The following is a 17,788-nucleotide window of genomic DNA, read 5'->3' as shown; positions in this document are numbered from 1 at the left end:
GGGATGTAAGCAGGTACAGGACAATGCCCACACATGGACTTCCCCTTCCCAGGCATTGAAAGAAGGATAGAGATGTTCTGTGGCATAGGGATGTAAGCAGGTACAGGACAATGCCACACATGGACTTCCCCTTCCCAGGCATTGAAAGAAGGATAGAGATGTTCCGTGGCATAGGGATGTAAGCAGATACAGGACAATGCCCACACATGGACTTCCCCTTCCCAGGCATTGAAAGAAGGATAGAGATGTTCTGTGGCATAGGGATGTAAGCAGGTACAGGACAATGCCCACACATGGACTTCCCCTTCCCAGGCATTGAAAGAAGGACACCGATGTTCCGTGGCATAGGGATGTAAGCAGGTACAGGACAATGCCACACATGGACTTCCCCTTCCCAGGCATTGAAAGAAGGATAGAGATGTTCTGTGGCATAGTGATGTAAGCAGGTACAGGACAATGCCCACACATGGACTTCCCCTTCCCAGGCATTGAAAGAAGGATAGAGATGTTCCGTGGCATAGGGATGTAAGCAGGTACAGGACAATGCCCACACATGGACTTCCCCTTCCCAGGCATTGAAAGAAGGATAGAGATGTTCTGTGGCATAGGGATGTAAGCAGGTACAGGACAATGCCACACATGGACTTCCCCTTCCCAGGCATTGAAAGAAGGATAGAGATGTTCTGTGGCATAGGGATGTAAGCAGGTACAGGACAATGCCCTCACATGGACTTCCCCTTCCCAGGCATTGAAAGAAGGATAGAGATGTTCTGTGGCATAGGGATGTAAGCAGGTACAGGACAATGCCACACATGGACTTCCCCTTCCCAGGCATTGAAAGAAGGATAGAGATGTTCTGTGGCATAGGGATGTAAGCAGGTACAGGACAATGCCCACACATGGACTTCCCCTTCCCAGTCATTGAAAGAAGGATAGAGATGTTCTGTGGCATAGGGATGTAAGCAGGTTCAGGACAATGCCCACACATGGACTTCCCCTTCCCAGGCATTGAAAGAAGGATAGAGATGTTCTGTGGCATAGGGATGTAAGCAGGTACAGGACAATGCCCACACATGGACTTCCCCTTCCCAGTCATTGAAAGAAGGACACCGATGTTCTGTGGCATAGGGATGTAAGCAGGTACAGGACAATGCCCACACATGGACTTCCCCTTCCCAGGCATTGAAAGAAGGACACCGATGTTCTGTGGCATAGGGATGTAAGCAGGTACAGGACAATGCCCACACATGGACTTCCCCTTCCCAGGCATTGAAAGAAGGATAGAGATGTTCTGTGGCATAGGGATGTAAGCAGGTACAGGACAATGCCACACATGGACTTCCCCTTCCCAGTCATTGAAAGGAGGATAGAGATGTTCTGTGGCATAGGGATGTAAGCAGGTACAGGACAATGCCACACATGGACTTCCCCTTCCCAGGCATTGAAAGGAGGATAGAGATGTTCTGTGGCATAGGGATGTAAGCAGGTTCAGGACAATGCCCACACATGGACTTCCCCTTCCCAGGCATTGAAAGAAGGACACCGATGTTCTGTGGCATAGGGATGTAAGCAGGTACAGGACAATGCCACACATGGACTTCCCCTTCCCAGGCATTGAAAGAAGGATAGAGATGTTCTGTGGCATAGGGATGTAAGCAGGTACAGGACAATGCCACACATGGACTTCCCCTTCCCAGGCATTGAAAGAAGGACACCGATGTTCTGTGGCATAGGGATGTAAGCAGGTACAGGACAATGCCCACACATGGACTTCCCCTTCCCAGGCATTGAAAGAAGGATAGAGATGTTCTGTGGCATAGGGATGTAAGCAGATACAGGACAATGCCACACATGGACTTCCCCTTCCCAGGCATTGAAAGAAGGATAGAGATGTTCTGTGGCATAGGGATGTAAGCAGGTACAGGACAATGCCACACATGGACTTCCCCTTCCCAGGCATTGAAAGGAGGATAGAGATGTTCCGTGGCATAGGGATGTAAGCAGGTACAGGACAATGCCCACACATGGACTTCCCCTTCCCAGGCATTGAAAGAAGGATAGAGATGTTCTGTGGCATAGGGATGTAAGCAGGTACAGGACAATGCCCACACATGGACTTCCCCTTCCCAGGCATTGAAAGGAGGATAGAGATGTTCCGTGGCATAGGGATGTAAGCAGGTACAGGACAATGCCACACATGGACTTCCCCTTCCCAGTCATTGAAAGAAGGATAGAGATGTTCTGTGGCATAGGGATGTAAGCAGGTACAGGACAATGCCCACACATGGACTTCCCCTTCCCAGGCATTGAAAGAAGGATAGAGATGTTCCGTGGCATAGGGATGTAAGCAGGTACAGGACAATGCCACACATGGACTTCCCCTTCCCAGGCATTGAAAGAAGGATAGAGATGTTCTGTGGCATAGGGATGTAAGCAGGTACAGGACAATGCCCACACATGGACTTCCCCTTCCCAGGCATTGAAAGAAGGACACCGATGTTCTGTGGCATAGGGATGTAAGCAGGTACAGGACAATGCCCACACATGGACTTCCCCTTCCCAGGCATTGAAAGAAGGATAGAGATGTTCTGTGGCATAGGGATGTAAGCAGGTACAGGACAATGCCACACATGGACTTCCCCTTCCCAGGCATTGAAAGAAGGACACCGATGTTCTGTGGCATAGGGATGTAAGCAGGTACAGGACAATGCCCACACATGGACTTCCCCTTCCCAGGCATTGAAAGAAGGATAGAGATGTTCTGTGGCATAGGGATGTAAGCAGATACAGGACAATGCCACACATGGACTTCCCCTTCCCAGGCATTGAAAGGAGGATAGAGATGTTCTGTGGCATAGGGATGTAAGCAGGTTCAGGACAATGCCCACACATGGACTTCCCCTTCCCAGGCATTGAAAGAAGGATAGAGATGTTCCGTGGCATAGGGATGTAAGCAGGTACAGGACAATGCCACACATGGACTTCCCCTTCCCAGGCATTGAAAGAAGGATAGAGATGTTCTGTGGCATAGGGATGTAAGCAGGTACAGGACAATGCCACACATGGACTTCCCCTTCCCAGGCATTGAAAGAAGGACACCGATGTTCTGTGGCATAGGGATGTAAGCAGGTACAGGACAATGCCCACACATGGACTTCCCCTTCCCAGGCATTGAAAGAAGGATAGAGATGTTCTGTGGCATAGGGATGTAAGCAGGTACAGGACAATGCCACACATGGACTTCCCCTTCCCAGGCATTGAAAGAAGGATAGAGATGTTCTGTGGCATAGGGATGTAAGCAGGTTCAGAACAATGCCACACATGGACTTCCCCTTCCCAGGCATTGAAAGAAGGATAGAGATGTTCTGTGGCATAGGGATGTAAGCAGGTACAGGACAATGCCACACATGGACTTCCCCTTCCCAGGCATTGAAAGAAGGATAGAGATGTTCTGTGACATAGGGTTGTAAGCAGGTTCAGGACAATGCCCACGCATGGACTTCCCCTTCCCAGGCATTGAAAGAAGGATAGAGATGTTCTGTGGCATAGGGATGTAAGCAGGTTCAGGACAATGCCACACATGGACTTCCCCTTCCCAGGCATTGAAAGAAGGATAGAGATGTTCTGTGGCATAGGGATGTAAGCAGGTTCAGGACAATGCCACACATGGACTTCCCCTTCCCAGGCATTGAAAGAAGGATAGAGATGTTCTGTGGCATAGGGATGTAAGCAGGTTCAGGACAATGCCCACACATGGACTTCCCCTTCCCAGGCATTGAAAGAAGGATAGAGATGTTCTGTGGCATAGGGATGTAAGCAGGTACAGGACAATGCCCACACATGGACTTCCCCTTCCCAGGCATTGAAAGAAGGACACCGAGATGTTCCTTGAAGTAACTTCACTTTAATAGTCTCAGTACGTAATACAGGTGTAGTACGACCTTGTCCGTTGTGTGAACCTTCTCAACTCACACAGACTGAACTCTAGCAATATACTATCCCTGAGAACATCACACTACACCATGAGGACAGTCCCAGCCAATCAGGTGACTATCCTGTCATTTCCACAGTATTTCTTGCAGTGTCCGCATAGCACCAAGCACCTGTAAATGTGTCTGCCAATGAAAATGTCTTCTGATACGCCTTTATAAATCAGTAAGGGCCAGTCCTGTTTCATGTAGATGGCATATATCCTGGTGTAGATGCTCTTCCTGGTCTTGTAAGACCATTGGTGGCACGGTCAGGATGTAAGAAGACTTCTGTGTCATAGTCTTACATTGTCTATTCCGGAAACCAGCAAACCTAAGAGCAAGATTTCCTGAGAAACATTTCTCTGCCTTTTCCCAGTGTCCCGGGGGGGCCCATGCTCTCGTCCCGGGGGGGCCCATGCTCTCGTCCCGGGGGGGCCCATGCTCTCGTCCCGGGGGGGCCCATGCTCCCGTCCCGGGGGGGCCCATGCTCCCGTCCCGGGGGGGGCCCATGCTCCTGTCCCGGGGGGGCCCATGCTCCTGTCCCGGGGGGGCCCATGCTCCTGTCCCGGGGGGGCCCATGCTCCCGTCCCGGGGGGGCCCATGCTCTCGTCCCGGGGGGGCCCATGCTCCTGTCCCGGGGGGGCCCATGCTCTCGTCCCGGGGGGGGCCCATGCTCCCGTCCCGGGGGGGCCATGCTCTCGTCCCGGGGGGGCCCATGCTCCCGTCCCGGGGGGCCCCATGCTCTCGTCCTGGGGGGCCCATGCTCTCGTCCCGGGGGGCCCCATGCTCTCGTCCCGGGGGGCCCCATGCTCTCGTCCCGGGGGGCCCCATGCTCCCGTCCCGGGGGGCCCCATGCTCCCGTCCCGGGGGGCCCCATGCTCTCGTCCCGGGGGGGCCCCATGCTCCCATCCCGGGGGGGCCCCATGCTCCCATCCCGGGGGGGCCCCATGCTCCCATCCTGGGGGGGCCCCATGCTCCCATCCCGGGGGGGGCCCCATGCTCCCATCCCGGGGGGGGCCCCATGCTCCCGTCCCGGGGGGCCCCATGCTCCCGTCCCGGGGGGCCCCATGCTCCCATCCCGGGGGGCCCCATGCTCTCGTCCCGGGGGGGCCCATGCTCCCGTCCCGGGGGGGCCCCATGCTCCCGTCCTGGGGGGCCCCATGCTCCCATCCCGGGGGGCCCATGCTCCCGTCCCGTGGGGCCCCATGCTCCCATCCCGGGGGGGCCCCATGCTCCCATCCCGGGGGGGGCCCCATGCTCTCGTCCCGGGGGGCCCATGCTCCCATCCCGGGGGGGCCCCATGCTCCCATCCCGGGGGGCCCCATGCTCCCGTCCCGGGGGGCCCCATGCTCCCGTCCCGGGGGGCCCCATGCTCCCGTCCCGGGGGGGGCCCCATGCTCCCGTCCCGGGGGGGGCCCCATGCTCCCATCCCGGGGGGGCCCCATGCTCCCGTCCCGGGGGGCCCCATGCTCCCGTCCCGGGGGGCCCCATGCTCCCGTCCCGGGGGGCCCCATGCTCCCGTCCCGGGGGGGCCCCATGCTCCCATCCCGGGGGGGGCCCCATGCTCCCATCCCGGGGGGCCCCATGCTCCCGTCCCGTGGGGCCCCATGCTCTCGTCCCGGGGGGCCCCATGCTCTCGTCCCGGGGGGCCCCATGCTCCCATCCCGGGGGGGGCCCCATGCTCCTGTCCCGTGGGGCCCCATGCTCTCGTCCCGGGGGGCCCCATGCTCCCGTCCCGGGGGGCCCCATGCTCCCATCCCGGGGGGGGCCCCATGCTCCCGTCCCGGGGGGCCCCATGCTCCCGTCCCGGGGGGGCCCCATGCTCCCGTCCTGGGGGGCCCCATGCTCCCATCCCGGGGGGCCCCATGCTCCCGTCCCGGGGGGCCCCATGCTCTCGTCCCGGGGGGCCCCATGCTCCCGTCCCGGGGGGCCCCATGCTCCCATCCCGGGGGGGGCCCCATGCTCCCATCCCGGGGGGGGCCCCATGCTCCCATCCCGGGGGGGGCCCCATGCTCTCGTCCCGGGGGGCCCCATGCTCCCATCCCGGGGGGGGCCCCATGCTCCCGTCCCGGGGGGCCCCATGCTCCCGTCCCGGGGGGCCCCATGCTCCCATCCCGGGGGGGGCCCCATGCTCCCATCCCGGGGGGGGCCCCATGCTCTCGTCCCGGGGGGCCCCATGCTCCCATCCCGGGGGGGGCCCCATGCTCCCGTCCCGTGGGGCCCCATGCTCTCGTCCCGGGGGGCCCCATGCTCCCATCCCGGGGGGGGCCCCATGCTCCCGTCCTGGGGGGGCCCCATGCTCCCGTCCTGGGGGGCCCCATGCTCCCATCCCGGGGGGCCCCATGCTCCCGTCCCGTGGGGCCCCATGCTCTCGTCCCGGGGGGCCCCATGCTCCCATCCCGGGGGGGCCCCATGCTCCCATCCCGGGGGGGCCCCATGCTCCCGTCCCGTGGGGCCCCATGCTCTCGTCCCGGGGGGGCCCCATGCTCCCGTCCCGGGGGGCCCCATGCTCCCGTCCCGTGGGGCCCCATGCTCCCGTCCCGTGGGGCCCCATGCTCTCGTCCCGGGGGGCCCCATGCTCCCATCCCGGGGGGGGCCCCATGCTCCCGTCCCGGGGGGCCCCATGCTCCCATCCCGGGGGGGCCCCATGCTCCCATCCCGGGGGGGCCCCATGCTGCCATCCCGGGGGGGGCCCCATGCTCCCGTCCCGGGGGGCCCCATGCTCCCGTCCCGGGGGGGCCCCATGCTCCCATCCCGGGGGGGGCCCCATGCTCCCATCCCGGGGGGGCCCCATGCTCCCATCCCGGGGGGGGCCCCATGCTCCCGTCCCGGGGGGCCCCATGCTCCCATCCCGGGGGGGCCCCATGCTCCCATCCCGGGGGGGGCCCCATGCTCCCGTCCCGGGGGGCCCCATGCTCCCGTCCCGGGGGGCCCCATGCTCCCATCCCGGGGGGGGCCCCATGCTCCCATCCCGGGGGGGGCCCCATGCTCTCGTCCCGGGGGGCCCCATGCTCCCATCCCGGGGGGGGCCCCATGCTCCCGTCCCGTGGGGCCCCATGCTCTCGTCCCGGGGGGCCCCATGCTCCCATCCCGGGGGGGGCCCCATGCTCCCGTCCCGGGGGGGCCCCATGCTCCCGTCCTGGGGGGCCCCATGCTCCCATCCCGGGGGGCCCCATGCTCCCGTCCCGTGGGGCCCCATGCTCTCGTCCCGGGGGGCCCCATGCTCCCATCCCGGGGGGGCCCCATGCTCCCATCCCGGGGGGCCCCATGCTCCCGTCCCGGGGGGCCCCATGCTCCCGTCCCGTGGGGCCCCATGCTCCCGTCCCGTGGGGCCCCATGCTCCCGTCCCGTGGGGCCCCATGCTCCCGTCCCGGGGGGGCCCCATGCTCCCGTCCCGGGGGGCCCCATGCTCCCGTCCCGGGGGGCCCCATGCTCCCGTCCCGGGGGGCCCCATGCTCCCGTCCCGTGGGGCCCCATGCTCCCGTCCCGTGGGGCCCCATGCTCTCGTCCCGGGGGGCCCCATGCTCCCGTCCCGGGGGGCCCCATGCTCCCATCCCGGGGGGGGCCCCATGCTCCCGTCCCGGGGGGCCCCATGCTCCCGTCCCGTGGGGCCCCATGCTCCCGTCCCGTGGGGCCCCATGCTCCCGTCCCGTGGGGCCCCATGCTCCCGTCCCGGGGGGGCCCCATGCTCCCGTCCCGGGGGGCCCCATGCTCCCGTCCCGGGGGGCCCCATGCTCCCGTCCCGGGGGGCCCCATGCTCCCGTCCCGGGGGGCCCCATGCTCCCGTCCCGTGGGGCCCCATGCTCCCGTCCCGTGGGGCCCCATGCTCTCGTCCCGGGGGGCCCCATGCTCCCATCCCGGGGGGGGCCCCATGCTCCCGTCCCGGGGGGCCCCATGCTCCCGTCCCGGGGGGCCCCATGCTCCCATCCCGGGGGGGGCCCCATGCTCCCGTCCCGGGGGGCCCCATGCTCCCATCCCGGGGGGGCCCCATGCTCCCATCCCGGGGGGGCCCCATGCTCCCATCCCGGGGGGGGCCCATGCTCCCATCCCGGGGGGGGCCCCATGCTCCCATCCCGGGGGGGGCCCCATGCTCCCGTCCCGGGGGGCCCCATGCTCCCGTCCCGGGGGGGCCCCATGCTCCCATCCCGGGGGGGGCCCCATGCTCCCATCCCGGGGGGGCCCCATGCTCCCATCCCGGGGGGGGCCCCATGCTCCCGTCCCGGGGGGCCCCATGCTCCCATCCCGGGGGGGGCCCCATGCTCCCATCCCGGGGGGGCCCCATGCTCCCATCCCGGGGGGGCCCCATGCTCCCATCCCGGGGGGGGCCCCATGCTCCCGTCCCGGGGGGCCCCATGCTCCCGTCCCGGGGGGGCCCCATGCTCCCGTCCAGGCGTCTCTGGGCGTACACTGTCGCCCTCTGATGTGATGACGGCTCCTTTTTGTAAGACAGTTAACCCCTGCAGGTCTATGTTGCACAGAGCTGCACGTCACTGTTTTCCATAGTATAACAGATATCCATGTACATAGAATGACGTTGGGATAAAGCTGTACTCCTACATCACAGGCTGCAGACACCGTATATATCTATCTATCTATCTCGTGATAATGGTGAGAGGCGGGGGCTGCAGACCTGCCTAATACGTGAATGTGCTCACAAGGGATCTTTTTATTTGCGATATACAATACGGTGGAGGTTTCTTGTTGCCTTTTTCACCCACCATAACTTAAAACGTGAGAAAAAAAAATATATTATATATATAATTTATTTGCTTTGGTGGCGGGCGAGCTGCTGGCACATCTCCCCGCCGCCTCCCTCCCCCCTGCTACTGGCACATCTCCCCGCCGCCTCCCTCCCCCCTGCTACTGGCACATCTCCCCGCCGCCTCCCCCCCCCCTGCTGCGGGCACATCTCCCCGCCGCCTCCCCCCTGCTGCGGGCACATCTCCCCGCCGCCTCCCTCCCCCCTGCTGCTGGCACATCTCCCCGCCGCCTCCCTCCCCCCTGCTACTGGCACATCTCCCCGCCGCCTCCCCCCCCCCCTGCTGCGGGCACATCTCCCCGCCGCCTCCCTCCCCCCTGCTGCGGGCACATCTCCCCGCCGCCTCCCTCCCCCCTGCTACTGGCACATCTCCCCGCCGCCTCCCCCCCCCCTGCTGCGGGCACATCACCCCGCCGCCTCCCTCCCCCCTGCTGCGGGCACATCTCCCCGCCGCCTCCCTCCCCCCTGCTGCGGGCCTGCTGCGGGCCTGCTGCGGGCACATCTCCCCGCCGCCTCCCTCCCCCCTGCTACTGGCACATCTCCCCGCCGCCTCCCTCCCCCCTGCTGCGGGCACATCTCCCCGCCGCCTCCCTCCCCCCTGCTACTGGCACATCTCCCCGCCGCCTCCCTCCCCCCTGCTACTGGCACATCTCCCCGCCGCCTCCCTCCCCCCTGCTGCGGGCACATCTCCCCGCCGCCTCCCTCCCCCCTGCTGCGGGCACATCTCCCCGCCGCCTCCCTCCCCCCTGCTGCGGGCACATCTCCCCTCCCCCCTGCTGCTGGCACATCTCCCCTCCCCCCTGCTGCTGGCACATCTCCCCTCCCCCCTGCTGCTGGCACATCTCCCCTCCCCCCTGCTGCTGGCACATCTCCCCTCCCCCCTGCTGCTGGTACACCTCCCCCCGCTAGCTGGCACATCTTTCTCTCTTCCCCCCCCCCCCCCCCCTTGCTGCACATCTCACACACACACACAGCCCCGATCCAGCCAAGGACACGCCCCCTCCCTTAGTAGCCACGCCCCCCCTCCCCCCCGCCCCCCCGCTCCTCCTGTTTGCAGAACACCCGATGGAAACTTAGACTGTCCATAATTTGGGAGGGGAGTCACATTGGGAGCTCAAAACAGTTGCGTTGACCAACAAATCCGCAGCACAATGTTCAGTAAAGTTTTTGTTGTGCTACGTTGTGCTGTTTGTGAGATTTAGATGCTTCGGACGTGTGTCTGTGTGTCTGTGTGTCTGTGTGTCTGTGTGTCTGTGTGTCTCTGTGTGTCTCTGTGTGTCTGTGTGTGTCTGTGTGTGTCTGTGTGTGTCTGTGTGTGTCTGTGTGTGTCTGTGTGTGTCTGTGTGTCTGTGTCTGACGTCACGGCAGCTCTGCTCCACTGGGGGCGCTCCGGACTGACGCCACGGCGCCTCTGCTCCACTGGGGGCGCTCCCGACTGACGCCACGGCAGCTCTGCTCCACTGGGGGCGCTCCGGACTGACGCCACAGCGCCTCTGCTCCACTGGGGGCGCTCCGGACTGACGTCACGGCAGCTCTGCTCCACTGGGGGCGCTCCGGACTGACGCCACGGCACCTCTGCTCCACTGGGGGCGCTCCGGACTGACGCCACGGCGCCTCTGCTCCACTGGGGGCGCTCCGGACTGACGCCACGGCGCCTCTGCTCCACTGGGGGCGCTCCGGACTGACGCCACGGCGCCTCTGCTCCACTGGGGGCGCTCCGGACTGACGCCACGGCGCCTCTGCTCCACTGGGGGGCGCTCCGGACTGACGCCACGGCGCCTCTGCTCCACTGGGGGCGCTCCGGACTGACGCCACGGCGCCTCTGCTCCACTGGGGGCGCTCCGGACTGACGCCACGGCGCCTCTGCTCCACTGGGGGCGCTCCGGACTGACGCCACGGCGTCTCTGCTCCACTGGGGGCGCTCCGGATTGACGCCACGGCGCCTCTGCTCCACTGGGGGCGCTCCGGACTGACGTCACGGCAGCTCTGCTCCACTGGGGGCGCTCCTGACTGACGTCACGCCTCTCTAGATGGTGTTACACCTTGGAGGTTCCTCCGGAAACTCCCGTCTCTTGGATGTAAGTTCCCTTTGTGGTATAGAGTCCCAATACACAGGAACAGGGTCTGGCTTCACTCTCACAACTGGCACTGATTCTGAGCACTTATTACTGTCATTTTATAAGAAGAAACGCGTCGGGACGTGTTACTACTGTCACTTTATAAGTGCTCAGAATCAGTGCCCGTCTGTCCGGAGCGCCCCCAGGGAGCAGAGGCGGGTCGGAGCATGCTGTGTCTTTGCTGGAGTATTTATTTTTGTTAAATCATGACACGGTGTAATATGTCACGTGTACACACACACACACACACACACACACACACACACACACACACACACCTGAGGAGCAGATGATTGTTATTATGTAAAACCATAGAATTCAAAGAGGGTGCACTTTCTTTTTCACGCCACCGTATACATTGCCGTACGTACCGTATACATTGCCGTACGTACCGTATACATTGCGTACGTACCGTATACATTGCGTACGTACCGTATACATTGCCGTACGTACCGTATACATTGCCGTACGCACCGTATACATTGCCGTACGCACCGTATACATTGCGTACGCACCGTATACTTTGGCTTACGTACCGTATACATTGCCGTACGCACCGTATACATTGCCGTACATACCGTATACATTGCCGTACGCACCGTATACATTGCCGTACGTACCGTATACATTGCCGTACGCACCGTATACATTGCCGTACATACCGTGTACATTGCCGTACGCACCGTATACATTGCGATGAGCAGGATCGCGGCTCTCGCGCAGAACACCGGGTACATGAAAATCCTGCATCAGAATAGCAGATACTCGCCCCCAGTGAGAGCGCGCGCGGCGACACGGAGAGGGGGATATATCACGCACACGCATGTACTGGTTGTGCCTCCCAGGTGGGTGTCCCGGCGCTGCACCGCGCTCGCCTTCTCCTGCTGCGGGGAGCGTGTCCTGGCTGCAGATAAGTCTGGGGATGTCTTCTCCTTCTCAGTAACGCGGCCGCAGGAGGACGGCCGCCTCCAACTCGGACATCTGTCCATGCTACTGGACGTGGTGAGTGAGCAGGAGATCTCTCCCCCCCATCTAACCAGGTGTGGGCCCCCCATACACTAGCCAAGTGTCACCCCCCTCACATACGCTAGCCAAGTGTCACCCCCCCATACACTAGCCAAGTGTCACCCCCATATACGCTAGCCAAGTGTCACCCCCCCACATACGCTAGCCAAGTGTCACCCCCCCACATACGCTAGCCAAGTGTCACCCCCCACCCCCCCATACGCTGGCCAAGTAGTGACCCCCCCCCATACGCTGGCCAAGTAGTGACCCCCCCATACGCTAGCCAAGTGTCACCCCCCACCCCCCCATACGCTGGCCAAGTAGGGACCCCCCATACGCTGACCAAGTAGTGTCTTCCCCCCTACCCCCCCATCCGCTGGCCAAGTAGTGTCTATCTCTACTTCCCCCCTCCCTCCGCTGGCCAAGTAGTGTCTCCCCCCCTCCTCCCCCCCATACGCTGGCCAAGTAGTCTCTCCCCTCCTCCCCCCCCCCCCCACATACGGTGGCTAAGTAGTGTCTCTCCCCCCCCCCCGATATGCTGGCCAAGTAGTGTCCCCCTCTCACTCTTTCCAGGCAGTGAGTCCAGACGGTGAACACATCATCACATGTGACCGTGACGAGAAGATTCGCGTGAGCCGCTGGGACGCGCCGCATGTGATCAGCTCCTTCTGCCTGGGACATCGCGAGTAAGTGATGGAAGGGGGGAGGTGACGCTGTCTCTGGGACGCCGCGAGTGACTGGTGGGGGGGACGCCGTGAGTGACGGTAGGAGGAGATGCTGTGTCTGGGACGCCACGAGTGACAGGGGGACGAAACGGCGCGAGCGAAGGGAGGAGGGGACGCTGTGTCTGGGAAGTCGCGAGTGATGGGGGGGTGGGGGGGAGGGGACGCTGTGTCTGCGACGCCGCAAGTGACTGGGGGAGGGGACACTGGGGGGGACGGGGGACATAGATTGCCAATGGGGATAAATTGGGGGAATCCTTGATGGAGAAGGATTTAGGAGTGCTTGTAGACTGCAGGCTTAGCAATAGTGCCCAATGTCATGCAGTAGCTGCAAAGGCAAACAAGATCTTATCTTGCATCAAACGGGCAATGGATGGAAGGGAAGTAAGCATAATTATGCCCCTTTACAAAGCATTAGTAAGACCACACCTTTAATATGGAGTACAATTTTGGGCACCAATCCTAAGAAAGGACATTATGGAACTAGAGAGAGTGCAGAGAAAAGCCACCAAATTAATAAAGGGGATGGACAATCTAACTTATGAGGAGAGGCTAGCTAAATTAGATTTATTTACATTAGAAAAGAGGCGTCTAAGAGGGGATATGATAACTATATACAGAGATATTCAGGGACAGTTTTGTATTGTATGTCTTTATTTATATAGCGCAATTAATGTACATAGCGCTTCACAGTAGTAATACATGTGGTAATCAAATAAATAACAGATACTATAAATAACAGGTCATGGGAATAAGTTCTTCAAACATAAAAGTAACATTAAGGAAGAGGAGTCCCTGCTCCGAGGAGCTTACAGTCTAATTGGTAGGTAGGGAGAACGTACAGAGACAGGAGGAGGGAGTTCTGGTAAGTGCGTCTGCAGGGGGCCAAGCTTTATGTGCCATGTGTTCAGAATATCCACAGGGCTATTCATATGCTTCTTTAAGCAAGTGTGTCTTAAGGTGGGTCTTAAAGGTGGATAGAGAGGGTGCTAGTGGGGTATTGAGGGGAAAGGCATTCCAGAGGTGTGGGGCAGTCCGTGAAAAAGGTTTAAGGCGGGAGAGGACTTTAGATACAAAGGGGGTAGAAAGAAGACATCCTTGAGAAGAACGCAAGAGTCGGGATGGTGCATAACGAGAAATTAGGGCTGAGATGTAAGGAGGGGCAGAAGAGTGTAAAGCTTTAAAAGTGAGGAGAAGAATGGAGTGTGAGATGCGGGATTTGATCGGAAGCCAGGAGAGGGATTTCATGAGGGGAGATGCTGAGACAGATCTAGGAAAGAGTAGAGTGATTCTGGCAGCAGCGTTTAGGATAGATTGTAGGGGAGACAGGTGAGAGGCAGGAAGGCCGGACAGCAGGAAGTTACAGCAATCAAGACGGGAGAGAATGAGGGCCTGAGTCAAAGTTTTAGCAGTCGAGCAACAGAGGAAAGGGCGTATCTTTGTTATATTGCGGAGGAAAAAGCGACCGGTTTTAGAAATGTTTTGAATGTGAGGGGTGAATGTGAGAGAGGAGTCGAGTGTGACCCCTAGGCAGCGTGCTTGGGCTACTGGGTGAATGATCGTAGTTCCAACAGTAATGTGGAAGGAGGTAGTAAGGCCAGGTTTGGGAGGAAGTATGAGGAGCTCTGTTTTAGCCATGTTGAGTTTAAGGCGGCGGAGGGCCATCCAGGATGATATTCCAGAGAGACATTCAGAAACTTTGGTTTGTACAGCAGGTGTAAGGTCGGGGTGTTGAAAAGTAATTGTTTGTCGAAAGCATAGAGGTGATAATTAAACCCAAGAGATGTTATTAGGTCACCTAGAGAGAGTGTGTACAGAGAAAAGAGAAGAGGTCCCAGGACAGAGCCCTGGGGTACCCCCACAGAGAGATCAATAGAGGAGGTGATAGCAGAAGAGACACTGAAAGTACGATGGGAGAGGTAGGATGAGATCCAGGATAGAGCTTTGTTCCGAATACCAAGAGTATGGAGAATGTGAAGGAGAAGAGGGTGGTCCACGGTGTCAAATGCTGCAGAGAGGTCGAGTAATATGAGCAGAGTGTAATGACTTCTGTCTTTGGCAGCATGGAGGTCGTCAGTTATTTTAGTGAGGGCTGTTTCAGTAGAGTGAGCAGTGCGGAAGCCAGATTGTAGAGGGTCTAGGAGAGAATAGGTGTTGAGAAAATGGAGCAAGCGAGAGAATACAAGACGTTCAAGAAGTTTAGAGGCTAAAGGCAGGAGGGAGACAGGTCGATAGTTAGAAAGACAGGTAGGGTCAAGCTTGCTGTTTTTGAGTAATGGTATGACTGTTGCATGTTTGAAGGAGGAGGGAAAGGTTCCAGAGCAGAGGGAGGAGTTAAAAATGTGTGTAAGCGTAGGGATTATAGTAGGACCAAGAGGTTTTAAGAGATGGGGGGGAATGGGGTCAAGAAGCAAGTGGTAGAGGGAGAAGAGGAGATCAACAGTGACATATCTTCCTCTGAGACAGTGGAAAAAGAGTCAAGGAAGGCAGGAGGCGAAGGTGTAGGATGGGAGAGGAAACAGAGGGGATGTTCTGACGTATGGATTCCACCTTTTCCATAAAATAGTCAGCAAAGTCCTGAGCGGAGATGGAGGAAGGAGAGGCAGCTGAGGGTGGTTTGAGTAGAGTATCAAAGACAGAGAACAGTCGGCGTGGGTTAGACTTGTGCATGTTGATTAGTGAAGAAAAGTAGGCTTGTTTAGCTTGCGAGAGGGCAGAGTTGAATCAGGATAGCATAAATTTGTAGTGAAGGAAGTCTGCTAGAGTATGAGACTTCTCCAGAGGCGTTCAGAGGAACGAGTGGAGGAACGCAGCATGCGTGTGTGGGAATTTAGCCAGGGTCTAGGGTTAGAAGGGCGAATGCGGCAGAGAGAAAGCGGGGCATGTAGATCAGGAGACGAGGATACGGCAGAGTTGTAGTTCCTGACCAGGTTGTCAGGGTCTATAGCAGAGCTGAGAGAGGAGAGCGAGGAGCGTAAAGTGGGCTCAAAGTCTGGTAGGTTAATAGAGCGCAGGTTTCTGCAGAGATGTGGGGTAGATGGAGGTGGAGAAGGGGAGAAGCGAGAGAGAGAGAATGAGGTGATGGTCAGAGAGAGGAAATGGAGAAATTGGAGAGAGAAGTTTTAGTGAAAACCAGGTCGAGGTCGTCCATCGCTGAGCGTCGCTCCTCCCCCCCCCCCCCCCGGACACCCCTCTGTCGCTGGGCGTCCCCCGCGCCCCGTCTGTCGCTGGGTGTCCCCCCCTCACCTGTCGCTGGGTGTCCCCCCCCTCACCTGTCGCTGGGTGTCCCCCCCTCACCTGTCGCTGGGTGTCCCCCCCTCACCTGTCGCTGGGTGTCCCCCCCTCACCTGTCGCTGGGTATCCCCCCCTCACCTGTCGCTGGGTGTCCCCCCTCACCTGTCGCTGGGTTGTCCCCCCCTCACCTGTCGCTGGGTGTCCCCCCCTCACAGGTTTGTATCACAGCTGCTGGTTCTTCCTGGTTCCCAGAAGCTGCTTCTGTCTGGATCAGGGGTAAGTGTCGTCTCCTCCCTCCCCCCCCCCGTCAGTCTCCTCCCCCCCCCCCTCCCCCCGTCAGTCTCCTCCCTCCCCCCCCATCAGTCTCCTCCCTCCCCCTCGCTGCTTCTCACACACCTTCCCTCAGGACGGGACCCTGCGACTCTGGAATATGAGACGGGGAGAGAAGTTCAAAGCTGGGAGCTGAGCAGCCTCCAGAGGCCGGGGGAGGCTCGGGAGAACAAGGTAATTTCCCCGTCTCTGCTCTGTGTGTGTGGGGAAGGGGGGGCTCTGCACTGTGTTGGGGGGGTGCAGGGCTCTGCACTGTGTGGGGGGAGGGGGTGCAGGGCTCTGCACTGTGTTTGGGGGGGGGGTGCAGGGCTCTGCACTGTGTTGGGGGGGGGGTGCAGGGCTCTGCACTGTGTTGGGGGGGGGGGGTGCAGGGCTCTGCACTGTGTTGGGGGGGGGGTGCAGGGCTCTGCACTGTGTTGGGGGGGGGTGCAGGGCTCTGCACTGTGTTGGGGGGGGTGCAGGGCTCTGCACTGTGTGTTGGGGGGGTGCAGGGCTCTGCACTGTGTTGGGGGGGGGGGTGCAGGGCTCTGCACTGTGTGTTGGGGGGGTGCAGGGCTCTGCACTGTGTTGGGGGGGGTGCAGGGCTCTGCACTGTGTTTGGGGGGGGGTGCAGGGCTCTGCACTGTGTTGGGGGGGGTGCAGGGCTCTGCACTGTGTGTTGGGGGGGTGCAGGGCTCTGCACTGTGTTGGGGGGGGGTGCAGGGCTCTGCACTGTGTGTTGGGGGGGGTGCAGGGCTCTGCACTGTGTTGGGGGGGGTGCAGGGCTCTGCACTGTGTGTTGGGGGGGGGGGTGCAGGGCTCTGCACTGTGTTGGGGGGGGGGTGCAGGCTCTGCACTGTGTGTTGGGGGGGTGCAGGGCTCTGCACTGTGTTGGGGGGGTGCAGGGCTCTGCACTGTGTGTTGGGGGGGGGGTGCAGGGCTCTGCACTGTGTTGGGGGGGTGCAGGGCTCTGCACTGTGTGTTGGGGGGGGGGTGCAGGGCTCTGCACTGTGTTGGGGGGGGGGGTGCAGGGCTCAATCTCTTTATCTGTATTCTCCTTTCCTCAGAGATTCGCTGTCTCCAAAATAATTTGCGACCCCAGAGGGGAACATGTGGCCGTGTCATGTGACAGGTGAGGGGGGCGGGGAAAGAGGGGGCGTGTGACAGGCGGGGGGGCGGGGAAATGTGGGGCGTGTGACAGGCGGGGGCGCGGGGAAAGAGGGGGCGTGTGACAGGCGGTGGCGCGGGGAAAGAGGGGGCGTGTGACAGGCGGTGGCGCGGGGAAAGAGGGGGCGTGTGACAGGCGGGGTGGCGGGGAAAGGTGGGGCGTGTGACTAGTTAGGAGGCGGGAATGGTGGGCGTGTGACAGGCGGGGGGCGGGGAAAGGTGGGGCGTGTGACAGGCGGTGGCGCGGGGAAAGAGGGGGGCGTGTGACTAGTTAGGAGGCGGGGGAAAGGTGGGACGTGTGACTAGTTAGGAGGCGGGGAATGGTGGGGGCCGTGTGACAGGCGGGGGGCGGGGAAAGAGGGGGCGTGTGACAGGCGGGGGCGCGGGGAAAGAGGGGGCGTGTGACAGGCGGGTGGCGCGGGGAAAGAGGGGGCGTGTGACCAGGCGGGGGGCGGGGAAAGGTGGGGCGTGTGACAGGCGGGGGCGCGGGGAAAGAGGGGGCGT

General features: G+C 61.0%; 1 protein-coding gene across 1 annotated transcript in view; it reads left to right on the top strand.

Moving 5' to 3' along the window:
• Window positions 1-17,249, top strand: part of WDR4 (WDR4 tRNA N7-guanosine methyltransferase non-catalytic subunit) — a gene marked incomplete at its 3' end in the record, with an annotated part of 56,166 nt that extends 38,917 nt beyond the window's left edge. The window contains 6 exon segments of the mRNA XM_075581642.1: window positions 11,693-11,849; window positions 12,426-12,538; window positions 16,024-16,084; window positions 16,215-16,233; window positions 16,236-16,312; window positions 17,185-17,249. Of these exon segments, the coding sequence (XP_075437757.1) occupies window positions 11,693-11,849; window positions 12,426-12,538; window positions 16,024-16,084; window positions 16,215-16,233; window positions 16,236-16,312; window positions 17,185-17,249 (492 nt within the window).
• Window positions 17,250-17,788: the final 539 nt, after the last annotated feature.

Source organism: Ascaphus truei, unplaced genomic scaffold (assembly GCF_040206685.1).
Source record: "Ascaphus truei isolate aAscTru1 unplaced genomic scaffold, aAscTru1.hap1 HAP1_SCAFFOLD_1462, whole genome shotgun sequence".
In the NCBI taxonomy this organism is placed as follows: Eukaryota; Metazoa; Chordata; class Amphibia; order Anura; family Ascaphidae; genus Ascaphus; species Ascaphus truei.
The sequence above is the reverse complement of the archived record's forward strand: the minus strand, read 5'-3'. Positions and strand labels throughout refer to the sequence as shown.